This window comes from Rhamphochromis longiceps, linkage group LG12 (assembly GCF_057381845.1).
Source record: "Rhamphochromis longiceps isolate RC_006_pf linkage group LG12, R_longiceps_female_GT1.1, whole genome shotgun sequence".
In the NCBI taxonomy this organism is placed as follows: domain Eukaryota; kingdom Metazoa; phylum Chordata; class Actinopteri; order Cichliformes; family Cichlidae; genus Rhamphochromis; species Rhamphochromis longiceps.
Genome location: NC_140568.1, coordinates 28,212,869 through 28,234,451, shown reverse-complemented (window position 1 = coordinate 28,234,451; position 21,583 = coordinate 28,212,869). Strand labels below are relative to the sequence as shown.

Here is a 21,583-nt window from a genome sequence, read left to right as displayed (position 1 = left end):
GTTAAAAAGGCAGATCCACTGATCGCACTCCATTCAGCAGGGTGAGAAAAGAAGAGGAGACAAGATACAGCAGAAATTGATCTGGGCATCAAAATTGAGCACCCAGGTCACGAGACAGCCTTGAGCAATGGGGCCCCCTGGTTTCCATTCAGGTCTTAGCTGTCGCGATATCCTGCGTGACAGCTTCACAGCTCCCAGAGTCTTCTCCAGGGAGAGAACCGAGTGAATCCCAACAAAACGTCTTTGTCGACATCTGAGAGCGGAGCGGTCACACGAGTGTCAACAAACACTCCGAGGGGCATTCCTGTGTGCATTCCTGTGCCTCTTCAGTGGAATAACAGGGTGAATCGCGTGTTTGAAGCCAAACACAACTTCGGGGGGGGGGGGGACTCCACGATACAGTACAATAGAAGGCCTCAACAGGAAACCGCAGCCAACAAGCTTCATTCAACAAGGACACAGCTAATTTGTTCATTCAGCATTGAGCCCATCACTTCTACAGGGAAACATCCCACATGATTTTTCTTCCATCAGCACAGGCATGTTATCAGATGTGAGCTAGTCATGTAAATGCATCCAAATTGCTTTCTAATGTCTCCACATTCTGTCATTGGTTTGCTTTCCTTTTCTCTCCAAATGTTCTGTTTTTTGCTCTTTACTTTCCTTCACGTACCTTTATGTCCCTTTGGTTATTTCCCATGGCTCCTTGGCCTATTACGTATTGGTATCTCTCTGGGCGGACATCCAGGGAGCTGAGGCTAGCCATGCAACTTCACTTTGACCTTTGACCTTGTCGTTTTAGGCTCCTGCACTTAGGCCACAATAGCACCTGCCATTCACCAACTTTCTCTCCTCGCTGTCCTGAATTTTATCCTCCCATATAACCATCATTCTCCTCATCTCTTCACCCTTTCCTTTGTCCAACACATTCCAGGGTTATATAGGCTCCTCTGGGTGTTCACACACACTCTCTACATTCACTTGAGACAATGAATGTAGGGTGGAGACAGAGAGCAGTATAGCTAAAACTTTGAAGGTCCATCTGTGAATGTTGTCACCACCAGTTTTCTGTGTACTTATCAGGCAAAAATGACTCAAATAATCTGCAAAAACAAAAAAGTGTTTGTTTTTTTTTTTAGGTTTGATCACCTCACATTTAGACACACTCGTGTAGCATCACACGTATGAACTGTGTACATTGATCTGCCTCAGTATTAAAACCAGCTTCATGAAGGCCCCACTTTCTGTGCTGCTCAAACAGGCCTGAACCAGCTGTATATGGATGTAGGACCTCTGGAAGCAGAAAGCTGGCAGAAGAGCTTCCGTGAATTAGGCTTGTTCCAGTATATCCCACAGACTGGGATCAGGGACATTTAGGGGCCCTTTCATCACCTTGATACTTTGTCACGTTACACAAGCCGAGCTGTTTTTTCAGTGTCACAGGGCACTTTGAACTTTTGAGGAACAGCATGCCGCTGCCATGTGAAGCATGTCAGGTTGATATACTGATAAAGACCGAGTGTCTGCCAGTAAAATAATGCATTGAAACAAAACGGTCAATGTGACCCTTGTCAGTGGTTTTCACCAGCACACTCAGTCTGAATATTTTGATTTTCATAAGAGGATTTATTTGATATGTTCCTGTAACAGTGATCCACTCAGTCTGGGCTCCTGGGTCAAAAGTCTGTGTATGGCATGGAATTAATACCCACATAGGGCAGTTATATACTGCCACCAGGTGGTGACTGATAAGTTACACACAATTGCAGTTGAACTCATCACCATTTCTAACCATGCCTTCGCCTCTACACAAACAGAATTAAACTTCCTCACTTTGATTTTTTTCATATGCTATACATTTCAAACATCACTCAAAAAAAGGTTCAGAACCGTTGCTGGGACTAACCTTGATTTATCAGTTTGAAAATGAAATGTCTCATAAAACTATGAGGGCCTCAAGTGACATCATAGCTCACCTTTAAAAATATCTCGTTCTCTTTACGTGATGGTACTGTGCTGAACGTGCACAAGACTAACAAAGTCACCGTGCATCAATGCACCGTGCCGCACAAATTCAGCCACTTGAAATAAAAGGCCCTGTCATAGAACAAGGATGAGATTAATACACTTTTAAACGTGCATCAGTTTAGCTTTCATTAACATCACAAACTTGGTATTTTATGGGAAAAGGAAAAAAAAAAAAAAGAGTGCTATGATGGATTCACTGTGATCAGAGCCACCTGTGTCTTGCTCAAGCTGGGCCACCATATGGCCAACTGGCTTAAAAGACTATTGCAGAGAACAGTTACACTGACCAGATTACAGAAAATGCTAAACCTGCGTGTCAGGGACCTACTCTGCTCTGAATCTCATGCGAGTTTAGAAATGGAAAGAAAATATTTTTTCTCGGACTTGAACTGAGGATGCTTTTATCATTTAACATTGTAGCATACAAGTATAAATTAGATCAAAATAGGACAGCAGTAGTTCTGGTACTTAGAACTGAACCACAGCAGATGGCTCTGGAGGTTCAATTTGGCCCGGATTTTACACCTCATGCCTTCTTAATGGAATCTAATTTATCTGAGCTTGGGACAGCCTGAGAGTTTCTGTCTTAGTCTTGAATCAGAGTCTAATTACTACACCATGGAGCCATCTTCATTAACAGTCATTCACTGTCAGTGGGTGGCACAAAGAACAAGAGCAGATTATTTAACAATAGTGATCAAATATGCCCAGCTGGGGAAAATATGCATTCTCCACATAGAAAGCCTCCAGTCTGCAGGGGGATTGACACCCTGGAGCTTCTCACTGTGAGGCAACAGTGCACACCACTGTGCTGCCAAAAATGACCAGTTTATCACTAGTAACTTTTGTGTTTTAAGGCCTTTTTGTACTCTCACGTTAAAAAATATTTAGCCGTTTGCCTACACATTTGTTCATGATTTATGTAGTGAAATAGACATTCATCCGAAACAAATAAATCCCAGTAAATACAAGTAAATATGTTAAAACACTGAAAATGAGTCTGAAGACATGGGTCAGTCAAGGAAAACCCACTTGATTAACTTGTGTAAATGTACATACATATAAAACAAGGAGTCAGTTACCAACTGCTCAGAACTTTATTTCGAGAAAATGAGGGTTAAAATTAAATAAAAATATAAAATTTAGATGGGCAGGTCTTTCTTTAAAGAAAGTGACCCCGGGAGAGTAGGCAGCTCTCCAGAGGAGAGGGAGAGAAGAAAGAGGGAAAAGACAGGAAGCTACAAAATGAAGCTCAGAGGGACGAGCCCAGCCATTCAGGAAGTCATGTATAAAAAGAAAAAAAAGAGGAGACAGATGCAGTTAGTTATTATAAACCCCACCCCCATCTGAAGTGTCCTCAAATGCAATCAGTGCTATAGCTCTCTCCTTTTCCTTTTTCTGGTTTCTTCCAGGAAGTTTTGGGTCGTTTTTCTTCTTCACTCACTCTCTCACTAACATCTCATTTTGTCTCAATGTAACATCTTTTCCTGCAGTTTTGAAAAAAGTAAACAAAAAGTCCTTCAAAAATAAAATGCAGCAACCACATTTCATGTTCTACTATTACATATACAGTATATATATATATATATATTTATATATAAATACATAAATATCTTACATGTACAACCAATTTTGAAAAAGGGGGGGGGAAGAGAGAACCCAAAAGACTTAAGAGGACTTGGAGGTGGGGGGAGCAGGGCAACGAAACCCATGGTTGCTCATTGTGAGGGTAGTGTGTTTGTTTTTCTGTTTTAGCTTTACACACGCAGCCTTTCAGGGAGACGAGGAGAAAAAACAAAACAAAAAAAACAAAAAACATATGGAAGCATTCCTCAGTTTGTCCAGTATGCAGAGCTGCTATAGCTGGACTTGCTGCCTTGGGTTTTCTGCTGCATGCTGCTGGACTGACTGCGCTGACCAGGGCCGCCCTATGAAGAAAAAGAAGTCCATTCAGTGGATGTGTTTAATTTGTGTCATTTCAAAGTGCTTATATTATTCATTTTAGTCAGCCCTATTCTACTGAACTTATCACACAAGAGGGTGTAGATTCTAAATATACAACAACAGTGGAGAAAACCAGGAATTATCAAGGAGAACTTTTCAGTGATGATGGATAGTGACAGGCCAAATAAAATCCTTAAAACTGCAGGAACGATTCTGTCTCTCGATGCGCACAAAGCATTCGACAGGGTTTCCAGGCAATACTTGGCCCATACACTTGAAAGAGTCAAATTTGGGCCAAACTTAATTAAGTGGATACAGATTCTTTACTCCAACCCAATGGCGGCTGTACGGGTAAATGGAACAATATCAGCCAGATTTCCACTGGAACGTGGGTGTAGACAAGGTTGCCCACTGTCGCCCCTGCTGTTCGATATAAGTATTGAGCCTCTGGCGCAGCTGATTAGAGATGAACATGAAATTCAGGGCCTTACAATTACTGGAGAACAGCATAAATTGTCCATCTATGCAGACGATGTACTTTTATACATTTCAAATCCTGCAGTCAGTGTACCTCATTTAAAAGAAATTATTAGTACATACGGTTACCTCTCTGGTTACAAAGTTAATATTGACAAAACATTGGCAATGGATATAGGAGGAAACATTTCATCTGGCTTTAAATGGCCAAAGGAAGGTATCAAGTATTTAGGAATTCAAATTCCTCACTTATTATCAGACTTGTTTAAAAGTAAATTATGTCCTGTCTCTGTCTTTCTTGGGTCGGATCGAGAGTATACGTATGAATGTATTGCCAAGACTTCTATACCTTTTTCAAATGCTGCCTATAAACATTCCCAACTCTACATTTGATAATTTAGATAAACTTTTTTCCAAATTTATATGGCAAGGCAAACGCTCAAGGATCAAGTTCCAAACATTAAAACTGTCAAAACTGCAGGGGGGGACTGGCTGTTCCAAATCTGAAATATTATTTCTGGGCAGCTCAGATGAGACCCCTGACTGTATGGGTGCGGGATCTGTCTGAAACTCAGTGGCTAAACATTGAGAAGACAATATGCGAAAGACCATTGAAATCCCTGTTTTTTTTTCTAACATTTCAATTAAAAATGTGCATATGGGGGAATGGACGAGGGTCACTAAAGATTTGGCGTAGAATCAAACAATCATTCGGTCTTCCAAAAGAAATTTCAATTTTATCAAGCCTCTCCTCCCTGCAGGGTTTTTCTCCTATTGTGGAAGACTGGCTTCAGAGCATGGTCACATAACGGGCTTCGTAAACTTGAGCTCATTTGAACAATTGAGGTCAGTTTCGGCTTCCTTCTTCTGACTTTTTCAGATTTCTGCAGCTAAGAAGTTTTTTGACAAAACATAAAGAATGGAGGCAAGTTTTGGAGCCCTCACCCACTGAGGAAATATTTCTAAAAATATTTCAAAGTAATTCCTCCGCAAAATTAATCAGCAATTTCTATAACGCATTTATGAGTTTCAGTACAAGTGCAACTTTGGATATTAAGGCAAGGTGGGAAGCTGAGACTGGCACTCAAATCTCAGAGGACGCCTGGGAAGAGGTGTTCGGTGAAGCCCATCTCGTGACTAACTCTGGGCTGTGGAGAGAATTCAAATGGAAGGTGGTCATGAGATATTTTAGAACCCCAGAGATAATGGCCAAAATGAAGCCTACAAATCCTGATACCTGCTGGCGAAATTGTGGTACTCATTTAGGAACCTATATCACAGATGCCCAAAAATCTGCTCATTTTGGAATGACATATTTAGAGTTCTCAATACAGTTTTCCAACAACCACTAACAAAGACCAACAGTTAGCCATTTTAGGAGTATTACCAAATGGTTTTGCAGGAAACAATAAAAAGTATCTCTTAAGAATCTTGCTTACAGCATCACTAAAGTGTATTACTATTAAATGGCTGAATCTTGACCCACCTTCATATAATATGTGGATTGATAAAGAGAAATTTACCAGATGGAGGAAATAACCTATGCTCTGCGGATTCAGAGAGAATTGTTTACTGAGCGTTGGCGACCCATACATGCTTTACTGTTTCAATAATTTAGCATAGGTCTGTTTCGTTTCGCTCATTTATGGCTATTAAGATTGTCACATATTTGTTTTTGTTTTTTTTGGGGGGGGGGTTTGCTTCCCAGTTTTGTGTTTCCCAATTGCAGTTCTTATTGTAATCTGTATTTCTGCACTGCGGTTCCAGTAACTGTCTTACTCGTGAACATTGCAATGTTGTAAATTATAATAAAAACTGAGTTTAAAAAAACAACAACAACAAACTGCAGTAACACAGGTGCAGAATTTAATCAGATGTACACATTGAGTACTTTTCTTATTTGATTAGCACGAAAAATATTTAGTAAGGGTACAGCAGCCTTTTTAATAGACAATAAACCAAAAGCAAAACTAAACTATACTAAAACCTCGAAGTTTAATGTATGAAAATATTTTTTTCCCACTGGTTGTGGAGGGTTACCTGTCCGTCCTGTGTGAGGTGATGGTGCAGCAGCTGGGAGTGGGGCTGTTGGTGAGGAGGCAGAATGTGCAGGAAAGGTGCAGGGGCGTAGCCAGGCGCACCACCAGGGTTCAGGGGCCCCGTTCCTCCTAGTGCTGAAGGCAGGCTGAAGGGAGGTGGTGTCCCTGTGTGGAAGCCCTGCTTGTCAAATGACTACCACAAAAAAAAAAAAAAAAAAAAAAAGAACAAAAACAAAAAACGAGGACAAAAGATTCATTTATGTCTGGCAAAAACAATCTAATCCATAATCTTTCCATTTAATATTCTTCTGAAATTAAACAGTTCTTCATCCGAGCTTTATTTTAAAAAATTTGACATTCAAACTGAAATGCTCACATTTCTACATTTTCATTTGACAAGCAGAATCATTTAAAGAGGATCTAACTGAGCTTGATTATGGTAATATATGTAGCCAAAGTTTGTACTAACCAGATGCGTATATGGACTAAGGCATCAACTAAGTCAAAAGTTGAGAGTTCAAGCTGCTCTGTATGTAAAGTCGCATGCAAACTCACAAACATAAGCTATGAGCAGTCACACGTTGTTAGCATGTGGCTGTTAGTGAGTTCTTCAATGAGTGAGGAAGCTAAAGAACACTACAGGGGAACCGTATCAAAGAGTTCAAGACAACAAACCTAACGAGACATTTTAATCAATTTCACCAAGCCAATGGAGCTAACAAAGTGAAAGCTATGCAGAACTCTGAGCCAACCACAAGCCAGCAGCCTCGGTATGAGCAAAGGATAAAAACAGTCATGTAGTGGGCTTTAAAATAGGGTGGAGAGTGGATGAACTGGTATTTTTACCAGTTAACTTTGCACCACACATTTAAATGATTAAACCTCTTAAAAAACGTCATACAAAACACATTGTTTTAAATATATACAAACAGATCATGCTTAGACATGTGGACCACACACACACACACCTGTGTTTTGCTGTAGATTGAACCTCCCATGTCAGGTACTCCACCACTAGTACCTGAACCTGACAATCCTGGTGCTGGAAAGAAATGAAAGAGGGGGAGAAGGAAAAAGAGGAAAAGACAATGTTGGGATTTCAGAGGGAAAGGAGGACAAAAACAGAAAAAGCAACAACAAATCAGTGGGAATGCATAAAAACAAAACAAAAACAAAACACCAAAAAAAAACAAAACACCAAAAACAAAAAAAAAAAACAAACAAAAAAAAAAAAAAAAAAAAAAACAGCAGCTGTGTCATTTCAATGCTGATAAGCTTATCTTCTAAACTAAATGCCAGTTTCCACTGTTAGTAGGACACAGGCCAGCCAGGAGGAAGAAGCATAGTAAGTGAGGAGGAGCAGGGGCATGTTTCTCACTTCTGTGCCGCCCTTTAGCATGTACCCAGCCATTTGCACATGAAAGTAAAATCACATGCTTGCATATACACACCTTTCTCCAGGACACTCTCGACTGTAGAATCATCTGCAATTGTGAGTACACCCGTTTTTCCTCCTTGAAAAACGCCCACTAACTGTGTGTGTGTTTGTGTGTTGTTAGAGTGTGCACCATGTGTCGTGCATGTACCTTTCCCTGGACCGCTGCCTGCTGACTTGGCCTGTGACTGGGCAGTGCTTCCATACCCTGCCTTACTGTATTCCCCACTGTGGGCTTGAGACAGGTCATCAAAGGCTGAAGGGGGAGGAGGAAGAGTATAGAAGAACAGAGGAGGCAGAGCAAAGCAGAGGGGGGAGGGAGAGAGGATGAGGAGCAGATTTTGTGAAGGAGGAGGATGGGAAGGAAAAAGAGGGGGGAGGGGGCAGGAGAGAGAGAGAGGCAGTAAGGTAACCTGACTGAAATGGCAGCTGTCTATACTGAGCTGTGTCCAACTTTAGCAGGGGGTTTGAGCTATGCATGCAGCACAAGCAGAAAAAACAAACAAAAACAAAACAGGCCCAACTCTACACGCACATGCAGCATGTGGTGTACATGTGTAAAGGTTTGGAAATTCAGTTCACTTTCCCCTCCCACTAGAGACACCTTGATTTAGTCTGACGTCTATTTTTACACTTGAGTCTCAAAATACACAAAAATAACTTTCCAGGAAGCCCACAATAATGCCAGCTTTTAAGCTAATTAAGCTTCATAACTACATTTTGTGTTGCTGAGATATCAGTTTAGTTTACTAATGTATTACAACTACTATTACAATAATAATAGAATTCTAACAAACCAGACAAAACCCTGTTTAGTCCAGGTCTTACCTGTGCCATATGCGTGCTGTCCATAACTTGGCTGATGCTGTTGGTGGTACTGATTGGAGGGGTTGGCCAGGCCCATTGCTGGCTGCTTGGCTGAGGCAGGAGGCACAAAGACAGTGGGGGCATACTGGAAAGCTGAGGGAACTCCAGGCATACCAGCATAATATGGCAGACCTGTGAAATGATGGAGGATGTGCAAATGGTTACTAGTGTAAAACCTTAAAATGACTGACGTCGATGTGATTAAACATGATTTTGTTTTTCCCTTACCAGTGTATCCATAGCCAGGAGGGAGAGGGGGGTTGAGGAAGGCCTGGTTCTGTGTCTGCTGACCCTGGCTCTGACCCTGCCCTTGTGTGCCTGTCTGCTGTGTCTGCTGGGGCTGTGACTGCACCCCAGCTGTAGACAGGGTGGTTGGAGGAGCTGGAGATGAAGAGTCATTCCTGCCAAACTTTGTTGCTTCACCTGAGCAGAATCAGGAGAGACAGAAGAAAGGTAAGACAAAAGTGGAAATGAACCCTAAAGCCTCATTTCTACTCTTATAACAGGTACTCCAGCTTTCCACCGAACACAATTCCCCATCAGTAAAAACAGAGTTCTTAGATGACCACCCTTTAGGCAACAAATACACGAGGCTTTAAGGATATTGTTGGGCTGGTGTTCTTAGGAAATGTCCTTCATTTGCTTCAAGCCATAGCAAAGATTAAAAACACAGCTTAGAAAAAAACTAAGATGCTCACCCCCCTTAAAAAAATAATAAAAAAAAACACCTACAGGCAACAGAAAATTTCAGTTCAACATATTCTATTAAAAATAAAAAAAAAAAGTGCTTAACCAAAGTCATCAAGTCAAAATGATGACGTGCAAGGGAGAATAAAATTTGATCTACCTGAATATGGGTTATTAGCAAGTCCATCTCTACCAGGCATAGCAGTTGTAGCACCAGGGAATGTTACACCATAGTAGTCCTGTCCAGATAGAGGAAAATAATTAATAATTAAAAAGACAAACAGCATTAACCTCCTAGGACCTGGCGTCCACATATGTGGACATCACATTTTGGGTTGTCTAGATCAGATACTCAGATATTTCTCATGTTAAAAAGCAACTAACATTAAGGCATTATTAAAGGTTAAGTTAAGCAACAGACTCACCAAAGGAAGACGCGATTGCAGCATTTGCAAGTCCTCATATCCATATATCTGCTGTTGAAATTAGGACAATGGTTATTTAGCAGATGTTGGAGTCTCTAATAAACATCGCTTATGCCTACAAAGCCTTTTATCTTTACTAGCTGCTAATGAGTGTATTCAGTACATGATCAAAATCTTCCCAAATGACTAAAAACCTCTATAGAATAAAGAGAAAATTCAATCCCTCTGTTCAGTTTCTGCACTTCTAGAAAAACCTGCATTTATTTATTTTTTAAAGAGGACACCCAATTAATCTATCTTTAGGATCCATATTAAGTCTTTCCTTTCCCTTAAAAATTCATGGGATCAAGAGTAACACAAACAAGTAATTATATGATACAGTTAAATAGCTACCGGATATGCAGGGAGCAATCCACCAGGGCCCATGATGTACTGGTTGGCCAGGAGAGGTGGCACTCCTTGGGCCAAGTTGGGAGGAGCTTTACCTGGAGCAAACACCACAAAGGACATGTTATGCACTGAATGAACATAACTATTTATAGATAAGTACAGTCTCAGTTAAGTGTCCAAAACAGCCGGATTAAAATCATAATTCATAGTAAAAAAAAAGAAAAAGAAAAAAAGAATTGAGTATGATATTTCAAAATATTTTAGTTTTAACGTCCATCGTGGTGTTATGGTAGTAAAGATCATACCGGAGGTGGTGGTGAGCAGGGGTGCTGTGCGGCTGCCGGCAGCTGAGAGTGTGGCGTTTGTGCCATTTGGAATTAGTCCAGGTGCTCCAGATGGATGCAGACCATTGGTGGCAGAACTACTGACAACGGGGGGAGCTGAAGGATTGGGATTAACAACCTGGCTGGATGATGGCGAAGTAAAGGCATGGATGTTTCCGCTGCTACTCTCCTCGTTACTCGTCTGAAAGAATAAAAGCAGAGAACGCATTTTCTTTTTGTTTGTTTGTTTGTAAACTCTGGAGCTTAGTTAAAATTTTGGATTAAAATAAAATTATAAAATCCAAACATACTAAGCATCTGTTTACCGTAAGGGAGGAAGTCGTAGAGAGGGTCGACCCAGATGAGTGCGTACTGCTTGTGTGACTACAAAGAGAATAAAGCGAGTCTGTCAGCCTGCTGAAATCTGATAAATCTGCAAAAGCACTTCAAATTGGATGTGTGATCAGGAAGCAGGGAGATTCAGTGAAAAATATGTCCACATTAAATGATTTAGATATGTGCTTGTAAGCATCATCATCTCCAGGCAAAAACATCAAAGTGCAGCCGAGCCGCTCCTTACCTGCTGAACGATGAGATGGATGTTGAGTGGGAAGCTGTAACTGCAGGAGAAGGGATGTGGTGGCCAGGGCTGCTGTCACTTGTCATAATGGGAGACTCAGTTGTCACTGTCCTAGATGATGCTGTGCCTGGTTTAAAATTAGAAAGATTAATCTGGGGCAAAATTTGGTCTATTTGTCTGTTTTTTTTAAGTTACTATATGAGAAGGAAAAGAATTGAACAGAATCAGGGTGAAAAAGAAAATGAGATGGGGTGGCTATAAAAACGGCATTTAGCAAACCACAACTTGCGCTAAGATGCATCTTTCCATTTCCTCCTCAGCATTAAGCAATCAATGTTCATTATACCAGACTTTATTGGCCATGTGAGTGCATTTTTACATTACTGACAATAGTACTTACCGTCTTGTGTGCTCTGTGTCTTCATACCAGTGTAGCCATTCTAAGAGAGAAAACGTTTCAAGACTTGGTTTCATCATTCAGCTTTCAGGCAAATAACATTTAAGTAGTTGCCAAAATCTTTATTCTGTTTGAGACCTGAGAAAAAAGGTTTATACTCACCGTCAGAGGCCCACCAGGAGCAGATGGGATATCTTTGCTCTGTGGGAACCCAAGATGAGGGGGTAGGGACCTCGGGATGCTGCTCTCCACCCGGCTGACTGTGGTTGGGGCTGAAGAGGAGGGTGGCGCAGCAGCACTGGGGAGACCAAGGGAGGGTGTGGGCGTAGCACTAGGTAAGCCCAAAGAGGGTGAAGGGAAGTTGGGGTCCGTTACAGAAGATAAGCTGCTCATGTGTTCACTGTTTAAAGGACAAATAGAGATTTTGTGTTGGGGGAGATATAAAGTAGTATAGGGTCTCCAAAAATAAATAAATAACATTAAATAAATGTAAGCAAAGTTGCAAAGGGTTCCTGATGGAGTCATGAAAAAGCTCAATTTAAAAAAAACAACAACAAAAAACTGGTTCAATTCAACATCAAGAACTTTCTTTGGACAATGAGACTTTTCTGAATCTGAGGTTTAACATTTTTTTAAAACCAAGTTTCCTGAATGTTTTTAGGGCTCTGGGCTACACTGCAAAACAAAAAGAGTTGTGGTCATTTTAGTCTCTGGAATTTAAAGTGTTGCGAATCACCCGGTTTGCCAGTATTATATCCACTAAATGGGGAATTAAAAAAAGCAAAAAAACAAAACAAAACATAAAAAACCCACCACACATAACAAATACCTCACATACACCAACATGCTTGCATGACAAACACATACCTCACAGCTCCTGGCTTAGAGAACAGGCTATTCTGAGGCGGCTGTGTGGGAATAGCAGTAGGAACTGGCATGGCTGGTGGGGCCTGAACAGGCGTGTGTTCCCTGGCCAACTCAGTTGGTACCATATCTGATGTTCCACTGCTAGCCTCAGACCCAAAGTCTAGAGCTCCAAACTGAACATTAAGACCAGACACATCTGCCGATCCCGGCATCTCCACTGCTGACGATGGAATCTAAAGACGACAGAAGGACGAGTAATCAGAACTGATCTAATTTTTGGATTTGGGGTAGGTTTCTGTTCTTTATTACAAAAAAATTGATTGTGAAAACATTTATTTTACCAACATTTTGTCAGTGTTCAATCAGAGTTAAAACAGTCCCATTAAAAAAAAAAAAAAAAAAAAAGTAACTGAAGGTCAGGACAAAATGTGATGCTGATTTGAGCATAAGCACCAGCTGCTGCTCACTCAAGAGCAGATGTAGTAAAAGGTGAACACGACCTCATGCTTGCAGCTTAGCGGTGGCTACTGTCCAAACAGTAACCAGAGAGGTGTGAAAAGTCATTATTTGTAACAACAAAGACACCGAGTTGAAAACAAAGCCAACAAAAGAACATAAATAGCTGAATATTCTGGTCTACTGCTACTTCAAGACTAGCAGATAAACAAGCACCGGGAGGAGTCAAGTACAAGCAGTCTATTCTTTAAAAAAAAGTTTGCATACCTGTGTGTGTAGTAAGGGGAGCATAAGGCTGTGGAAACTACCTCATTAAGTCTGCTCATATAACTGGTTAACTAGCAGACCTGCCTTGTAAACCCCTTAAGAGGAGATAAATTACTGATTTTCGGTTTCTATCTCCTCTTAGAATGAATACAGCTCTTTTGTCATTTCTCGTTTACATTTTCTGCCAGATAAAAAGGTTCAAAGAGGCTTACTTTTGAGGGAGGAGGCGCTCTGCGTCTCTGTGTCTTTATTTGGCGCTGAGGAGGCTCTGTGGTCAAAGGCTCCATGCCTGGCAGCTTCACTCCTGGAGAAGCGCTGTCTCTTACAGGAGGGACAGAGGACTCATGACCTGAATGAGAATAAAAGCACCATGACCATTCACCATGTCATTATAGTCACAACAACAATAGCACGGTATAGCAATAAAGCAACTGACTAACTCGACTTCCTGTTATGTATCTTTTTTGTAGGGGCACTACATATTTTACTGTCTCTCTACTCTATAGGTAGCAACAGCCTACAATCACACTTTTAGTGGTACAGGATAGTTCTATTTTGCAGGCCTACCTGGCGGTGTGGGGGCCTGTGGAGCATGTGCCTGGACAGGGCCCAAAGGCTCTGTGGTGGGAAGGATTGTGGACTGCTGTTGCCGTTGAGCCAGCTGGCTGAGCACCACTGATGGCTCTGGCTGAAGCTTCATCTCCGCTGAAGACAAAGGGAGACAAATATACATTCATTACCATGACTACAATACTGATATTCACCATACCTCTGGGTTTTACTCCCTTCTTTAAAAAATGCTTCCAAACCTAATAACATCTTTGTTTTGGATTCCTAACTACTCTGAGATAAACTTACAGTGTTGGGCAGTAATAGAGCCATTCTCCAGTCTTTGAGCCTTGTTGTCTGCAGAGGGAGAGGGGGCAGGAGCTTGCATTGGAGACTGCCCTTGGTCTTTGGAAATGCTGCTATTGCTGGTGGTGGCCAACATCTGACTGGTTCTTTGACCAAGCCGAGGCCCATTCAGCTGCTCTGATGTCCGGATGTCAGGGGCAGGTGCCTGCTTGGGTGCATTCAGTGACCCAGAACCTAGGACTGAGGACTGACAGGGAGACAGAAGAAAAAGGCGATGAGGATACATCTAAATGTATATTGTATTAAGGTCTATAAATCTATAGAGTATAGTTATGAATACCAGTGCAGCATGTGCGTAGGTGGTACTGCCAGAAGCTGCATGGGCATAGCTGTTGGCTGTGGCATGTGCGTAGCTGTGTGTTGCAGTGCGTCCATTGTGATGTGAATTGGTAAACACCAGGCTTTGGCCTAAATCCTCAGCTGAGGGGCCATCGACTATCGCCCCCAAATCGGAGTCCACAGAACTCCCTACACCCACTCCAGCCTTAGGAAGTATGCCAGCCAGGTCCACACTGGGAACAAGCAGGAAACAGGAGAGCACACAGAAAGTGGAGTGAAGAGTGAAAGTAGAAAGGTTTGGAAGGAGGAAAGAAGGAATAACAGTGTTGATTAAATAAAATGCCATTCTCCAAAATTAAACAATTTCTACGTGTTCTTTCAAGGTGCCAATGACTTATGAAGGGCTTACTTGTTTCCAGGTGTGATGTGATTTGTTGGGGCAGAAGAGGCAGTGAATACTTTGGTCTCAGATAACTGTGTGAAAGATGAAGATATTAGTACAGCATTCCAAAACCTCCCAGAGCCACATCAAGTCACCCTTTAACAACAGGACTTAGTTAGCTAACATCATTAGACAGCAACACTAGACTTTAAGCATAAACGCGCACATTTAAAACGCTGCAATACACTTTCACTGAAAAGCAGTGCCTTACATCTTCATTCCAGTCTTCTGAACTCCAGTCTTCTGGGTTGCCTCCCCATGTCCCTATTTAAAACAGAAGCATAGCCAAATTAGTGTTTTTGTAATTTCTTGTGGCAATCCTGAAATAGTCGAAAACGAGACATTTGCTCAAATGTAGAAAGTGGACACTAAAAAGTATATATTGCAAGAAAAATCAGTGTATGCCTGACTATTTTCTTTACCAGCTTCCTCAGCAGCTTCGTTGCCATCTCCTTCCCATGCCTCCTGGCGAGCTCCAGCGTTAGCAGAGTAGTCAGCAGGATTGAAGGTTCTGGAGGAAAAAAAAGCAGCAGTGTGAAAAAGCAAAACAAACCAAAAAAACAAAAACTGAGCGAATTGAAAGACATCTGTTTTTACTGATAACGGTAGGCAGAACAAATTTTCAATCAAGGAGATTCAGAAACATATTTTTCCACACACACTTGTTTTTAAGATATGTGCTTGTAATCAACATCATCACCTCCTTTTGTAAAACTTTTACATGATGCATATTCTTACCCCATTCCCTGCGAAGAGAACCTGTTACCAACAGCTGCTCTTCCTCTGCCACGAACCCCTGCAACTGAAAATGCAGCAAAACAACCATATGAACAACACAACCAAGTCACTTAAGTCTAAATTCCTCATTAAGCATTTTTAAGAATATCAAGCCTTGGGACAAATGATTGTCAGTGACTTCTCAGCTAAGTTTCCCATTAGTGCATTGGAAAAAAAAATATGATTAGCAATAGATTCACTAAATTTTCATGTCAGGGCATGTGCACACCTCTGCAATCTAAAAACAATTTGTGTGGGGAGTGGTTACAGTGATCCATCATCAACTCAAAACAGGTTGTGGTGTTTCTGTCTGTTGACTTCATTTTAAGATTGTAGCTTCATTAAAATTTGTATCTGAATTTAAGAAGACAGGAGTAAGAGTTGTCAGCCATTTTATACACTTTTTAATAAGATATTGAATTGCAGACATGGACAGCTGAAGACAGGTGGCTCTTTTAAATCAACTGCCTATTGGGCATGCATAGTTGCATTGTAAAGTAAATTCTCCTCAGATGAGTCTGTGCGGTCACAACAAACATGCAGACCCTCACACTCACTCATTATGAAATTTACATCACTCGACTCTGAACAAACCCCGGTGGAGTTGCAGATACAGAAAGTATCATCAAGGCTAGGGCTGGGCCATATTATACCGTTCATGGTAATACCGGTATAATGTTAGGCAACGATAGGAAAATGAAATATCGCGATAGAATATGAGTAAAACGCGCATGCGCAGTGCCTTTGTTTTCATACGCACATGGCCGATTGTTGAGTGAAACAAATGAACCAGAATTGGTTTGTAAAAATGGTGCAACTTCAGTGATGTAGAACTGGTTTGGTGTTTGTCCGTCAGATACACGACAAGGCACATTTTTTTGCAGAACATGCAAGCGGCCGTTGTATTTGTCGGACTAAGATGCTCTTAAATCTGGGAGTAATCTGGGTCCTAAACTCCGTATACTTCAGGTCAAACGAACACTGCAGCATCACTGAGAGTTAAAAACTGTCTAAATTCTTTAATAAAACGATCAGCATTGCTGCTTTACCAGGTGTAACTATGAAGTTTAACTTCCAGGCATCCATGAAAACAAAATTTATTACATTTAACGGAGTTAGAAGTTAGCAGGAAGCTAGCGGAAGTTAGCTCGCTAGTTTCGCTAGTTACCCAAGCATGATATTGCATGTTCTGACTGAGAGATTTCTGAAAAAATTCAAACGTACAGCTCTGCTATCACTTCCAACATAAATGAAGACAGGAAACTAAACAGCAGTGGCGTTTGTAGGGTTACTGAAGTTGGGCTAGCTGGTATATAATGATGTGCTACGTGATCGCTAGCGACACAGCTATGTTAGCATAACATAAACAGTGAAGCTGGAGGACGAACACTAACACTTTTCCACTTATAAAAGTTAACGTGCCTGATAGTTAGGGACAAATGCAATCGCATGGCAGGATGCTGTAAACGGACCAAACTTCAGTCAGGAGAACAACTGAGATAATCCATCCACAATACGAGGTTAGTCATTAATATACTGCAACAACATGGGAATAGAGCAGCTGCCAGAGAATTCAACATTAATGAATCAATGGTACAGAAGTGGAGGAAGCAAGAAAAATGAGTTTAATAAAGTTTGATTTATCTGACTGCTTTGTTTCGCTTAATGTGCCTTATAATCCCGTGCACCTTATGGTCCGAAAAATGCGTACTGCACACTGCAGTTTAATGTTGCAAAGCACCTCTTTTTAACTTCAGTGGATATTATACATGGTTATGCTCAGGATATGTCAGCCCATTTCTACTGGAAATGCCTTTTGGTTAAACTTTCAGCAAGGAATTTGCATTTGCACTGTTACATTTTTATAAAGCTTTAATGTACATAAAAACCAGCTTCTTGTTTAAGTGAAAATAAATGGAAGGTTGTCTTTTTGCGCTAGTAATGTTGTGGAGTTGTATTTTGTCTCGCATCAATTATATCGTCAGTTATATCGTTATCGCAAATTTTCAAATATATATCGTGATAAATATTTTTGGCCATATCGCCCTGCTCTAATCAAGGCTGTAGCAGAACTACTAAAAAGCATGAGGAAATGTTTTGACTTAATGCTCTTAAATCAGCTGATAACCATCCACTTACAGTCACCATTTCCTGTAGGCTAAATCATTTATGGCACGTAAATGAGGCTCTGTTGCTGGTGTAGTACTTTCTCTTTCGCTTTATTGTTGCTGGAGGAGGAAATAAACTCCTCGCTGTGCATCTTTGGCCCTGTTCCATTTTTGCATTTTAGTGACTGTATGCATCAAACACCCATTCAAGCAAGCACATGGAATTGGTGGACTTAAATTTTGAAGCAACAGACAAATACGATGCCGGTCACATCAGGGAACATGAACCTGGTAACTACAGTTAGCATTCTTATAATCCAACTCTGCATTTGGATATGTTTAATAAATCTGACATGTGTTACTCTCCAATGCTTACCTCTACCGCGTCCCCTGCGTCCACGGTCTCCTCCTCTCTCACCAGGAGCCACATCAAATCCATTCTCCTCTGACCGACCTGAAATTCAACAAAAAAAAAAAAAAAAAAAGATGAGGAAAGTGAGATGATGGAAAAGTCATAATTAACACTGAGCCAAAATAATGCCATTGTCCTCGATGTGAAAGATTACGTTTTTATCTTATTTATATAAGGCATACGACGTGTCTTTTTCTTACCCTCACGTCCTCGGCTGATGCCTCTGCCCCTTCTGGTGGACCCTCCACGCCCACGACTGGCATCCCTCTCTCCCTTCTTCTCCCTGCTCTCCTTTAACTCTGAAGGTCCTCCTTCTTTCCCAAGGCTGCGCTTCTTTCCTACAGTCTCCCAAGAGGTCTGAGAGTTGAACAGAACATCATGATGGTGCTACAAAATGCATTTGTACTTCTACTTTTGCATCATGATTTAGTCTCTCCCAAAACAGCAATAACGAAATCATATGTAAAAAGCAAGCACAACACATGTTTTGGGAATGGAGCATACTTACTGTGTCAGAGGTGCTCTCCAGCAGGAAATTGATGGCTCTGTTTACATCTTCATTGCAGTCATGAAGGGCTACCATACACTCATCTTGAGTCTTTCCAGTGACCTCAATCAGCTGTGAAAGTCACAGCATAGGAAAAAAAAGAAGAAGAAGAAAACAAACACAGTTAAGTTTTAAATCCAGGAAAATATATCCTGGTGACCCAGAAAATTTCTTTACGCACAAAATATGAACAAACATTACCTGTTTGACTTTGTCTTCAAAATCAGCATCGTTTTTGTCATAAATCACTTGGGCTAAACGAATCTGTTCTGCTGTGGCCTGGCAAACAAACAGAGCTTAATGAGAATCAAGAACTATCACCATCTGAATAGTACATTTAAATGTTTTTAAAAGCATTTGGATCCTTTATATATTTTAATGAAAAGTGGGATAAAATCATTTAAAAGTGAAAAAGTACGTTTAAGACTAAGAGATGCAATATTTTATTGAAGTTAAAAGACTATTTTGCTTAATAACTCTGTATTTACAATGACAACCACCCACCTGTATCTGCTTCTGTTGCTGTGTTGTTTGTGTGGTGGTGGGCAGCGTTTTGTCCCGAGTACCCCGGGCTTGATTGCTGACCAGTGAAGTCATCATATACAGTATATACAAAACAATGTATGTACAAAATAGAAAAATCTGAAAGACAAAGGACACAGAAGCAAAGGTGAAACGAAAGCCAGATGGTACGGCATCATTACCCCTTAGTAAGAAAACAATAATAAATAAATGTGCAGTATATATAATTTGAAACTCAAAGTCAATGATGCACATGAATATTTGGTTCTTGCACTATTGGATGTCTCTATTGCCCGCAACACAGCTGATTATGGTATCCTGAATGAGAGACTTAGAACTTGGGTGGGCATCTCTTTCTTGCTCTGGACCTTTTCAGATGCTTTTGCTAATTTTTGGTCCTTTTCTGCCATCCTAGGGCCCAACTTGTTTCCCTTGTATATGCTGCCACTTGGACAGATCCTAGTTAAACTTGGACTACATCCATATTATGAAGAACAGGATGGCAGCCGATTATCCGTCTATTAATACACAAAAAACTGAAGTTCTTATTCGTGCCCCTTTGGTCCTAAGGTAAGTGAAACTCTTGGACATCTTCAGTTCTCCCAGCTTTCAAATACCTGGGTTTTACGTTTGCTTTACTTGCTTTTGCTTTAACTGTTGTATTTTATTTTGTAATATAAAGCACGTTGTCACTTTTTGCTCTTGAAAATCGCAATGTAAGTAAACTTTCCTTACTTACAATGCTGATACTGTACACTTAATATAAACAGACCGACTCACTAGTATACCATGTAAGACTATAACCCCCATCTGTCGCTCCCTACATCCCCGTTTAAATTTAGCCAGCCCAGAGGGGCCTGTTGGGTGTCAGCTTACAGCCCTGCCTTATTCTCCCACACAAAAACACTCAGTGCACCGCTATATTTTAATACTGGTATTAACATCTTTTATATATATCAAAAATGTGAATAAAAGATAGGCAACAACAACAGAAATACAGGCTTTTTAAAAAGGCGAAAAACAAAAGCACAAACACTGCCTGAGTAGTATCGAACAAAGCAACTGGCTGTAGCTAATAATACAACCAAGTGACAATTTGTCAGGCAGCGTGGGTTCTTAAATAAAATCCACGGGAAAGGGTTATCTGGCAAAGCATTTGCGTGCGTCGTACATATACAGATAGCAGTGTTTATTTTTGCCTTAATTATACGTATTAAATATCAGAATCACTCTTATTTGTGTGATAAACTCGACAGAAGCATGAACCACAGAGGCTAACGTTTATGTTAGGTCAAACTAGCTCACGATAGCAGCAGCCCGGCTAACTGCTAGTCTTTGTTCTGTGTGCGAGTAACACGCAAATTTCTTCGTTAAACTACCACAAGCCGTGTGTAGAGTATCAGTATCCTAACCTGTCTGCCAATATGTCTATTCTATGTACAGTCCGTCTGGGGTAGCAACCAAAAAATAAACAACCGTGACAAGCGCTGCCATGCTCCCCTTTGTGTAGCCCAACGAGCTAACATTAGTCACTTCATGGGAGATGTGGCTAACGTTAGCAACAAGCTAACAACTGAAACTAAAACGAGCTGCGTGGTTCGTTGACATTTCTAATTGTCCGTGTCCCTTAATATATTTATAGGCACACAATTCAGGGAGAAAAGTTATTAAGATTTGTTTGGGCAGTAATCAGGAGCCAGAGACAGGCGGCATGCCGACTGCCCGGCGTGCGAACGGCCCGTCCGCATACAAAGCAGCACCGCTCAGCACGGATACAACGCAGTTAGTTAGACGACTAATAGCCGAATAAGACGAATAATGTTTTTGAACAGGCCCATCGAGTTCGTTAAAATAAACAAAAAATACACAATAACATACCTGAACTCTCAAAACGACTTAATAATAAAAAAAAATATTCAAACATAACAAATCTGAAGCTTTCGTTTACCTGCTAACACGCTTCGCTCAGCCAGCAGCAGATGCTGTCACGTGACCTACCCCGCCGACACTCGGCGTTGTGAAACCGGCACAGCCAATCAAAACCCGCCATGCAGGTCAGATGGCCAAGCACCACGCCCTTACGTACTCGTTCCTGTGTGTGAGCGCGCTTCAGCCTTATGCGATACCGATACTCTGTACAAAAACTTAATATTGTCTTTCATAATACAATATAGAATTGCATTTTGTAATTGTAATAATAATATAATAATATAGCTTCACAATGATTATAGGACATCAGACTACTTGTTCTCATTGCTTAATGATGCAGAATAATCATATAGAAATAAAAAACCTGAAGTTGTGCGCTATTTGAGCATGTTGCCTGCCTGCAGCACCAAAGGACTCTGTGAGAGACGTCTGTCTTGCCTTAGCCGCACCTGTCCCTGTCCTCTCTTCCT

At 41.0% G+C, this 21,583-nt stretch overlaps 1 protein-coding gene across 3 annotated transcripts; it reads right to left on the bottom strand.

The window, feature by feature from the left end:
- Window positions 1-3,580: 3,580 nt before the first annotated feature.
- Window positions 3,581-21,257, bottom strand: LOC146657504 (ubiquitin-associated protein 2-like). Of its 3 annotated transcripts, none has more exons than XM_085425642.1 (29): window positions 21,133-21,257; window positions 19,167-19,304; window positions 18,864-18,941; window positions 18,624-18,734; window positions 18,316-18,472; window positions 18,080-18,157; window positions 15,557-15,620; window positions 15,241-15,329; window positions 15,030-15,082; window positions 14,786-14,850; window positions 14,378-14,609; window positions 14,041-14,284; window positions 13,750-13,887; window positions 13,395-13,531; window positions 12,460-12,692; window positions 11,755-11,992; window positions 11,596-11,635; window positions 11,196-11,322; window positions 10,927-10,999; window positions 10,598-10,817; window positions 10,296-10,387; window positions 9,903-9,950; window positions 9,638-9,716; window positions 9,019-9,213; window positions 8,752-8,922; window positions 8,075-8,179; window positions 7,457-7,530; window positions 6,490-6,681; window positions 3,581-3,956 (listed from the first exon to the last, which is right to left on the bottom strand). In XM_085425642.1, the coding sequence occupies exons 2-29, from the start codon at window positions 19,260-19,262 to the stop codon at window positions 3,861-3,863; spliced, it is 3,525 nt and encodes a 1,174-aa protein (XP_085281768.1). In that variant the 5' UTR covers window positions 19,263-19,304; window positions 21,133-21,257; the 3' UTR covers window positions 3,581-3,860. The 3 variants fall into 3 exon arrangements, with proteins under 3 accessions (XP_085281768.1, XP_085281767.1, XP_085281769.1); XM_085425641.1 differs by having other exon boundaries at window positions 9,903-9,953; window positions 21,133-21,256; XM_085425643.1 differs by having other exon boundaries at window positions 9,903-9,953; window positions 10,942-10,999; window positions 21,133-21,256.
- Between the last annotated feature and the right edge of the window lie 326 nt (window positions 21,258-21,583).

What these genes read in the sequence shown, in the direction of transcription:
- LOC146657504 (XM_085425641.1), bottom strand. Translation starts at nt 19,262, where the DNA reads ATGATGACTTCACTGGTCAGCAATCAAGCCCGGGGTACTCGGGACAAA. An exon ending in TCTAAGCCAGGAGCTGTGAG is followed by an intron (nt 11,993 to 12,459) that starts GTATGTGTTTGT and finishes TCCTTTAAACAG; the next exon opens with TGAACACATGAGCAGCTTAT. An exon ending in ACAGCACGCATATGGCACAG is followed by an intron (nt 8,180 to 8,751) that starts GTAAGACCTGGA and finishes CTCCCCCTTCAG; the next exon opens with CCTTTGATGACCTGTCTCAA.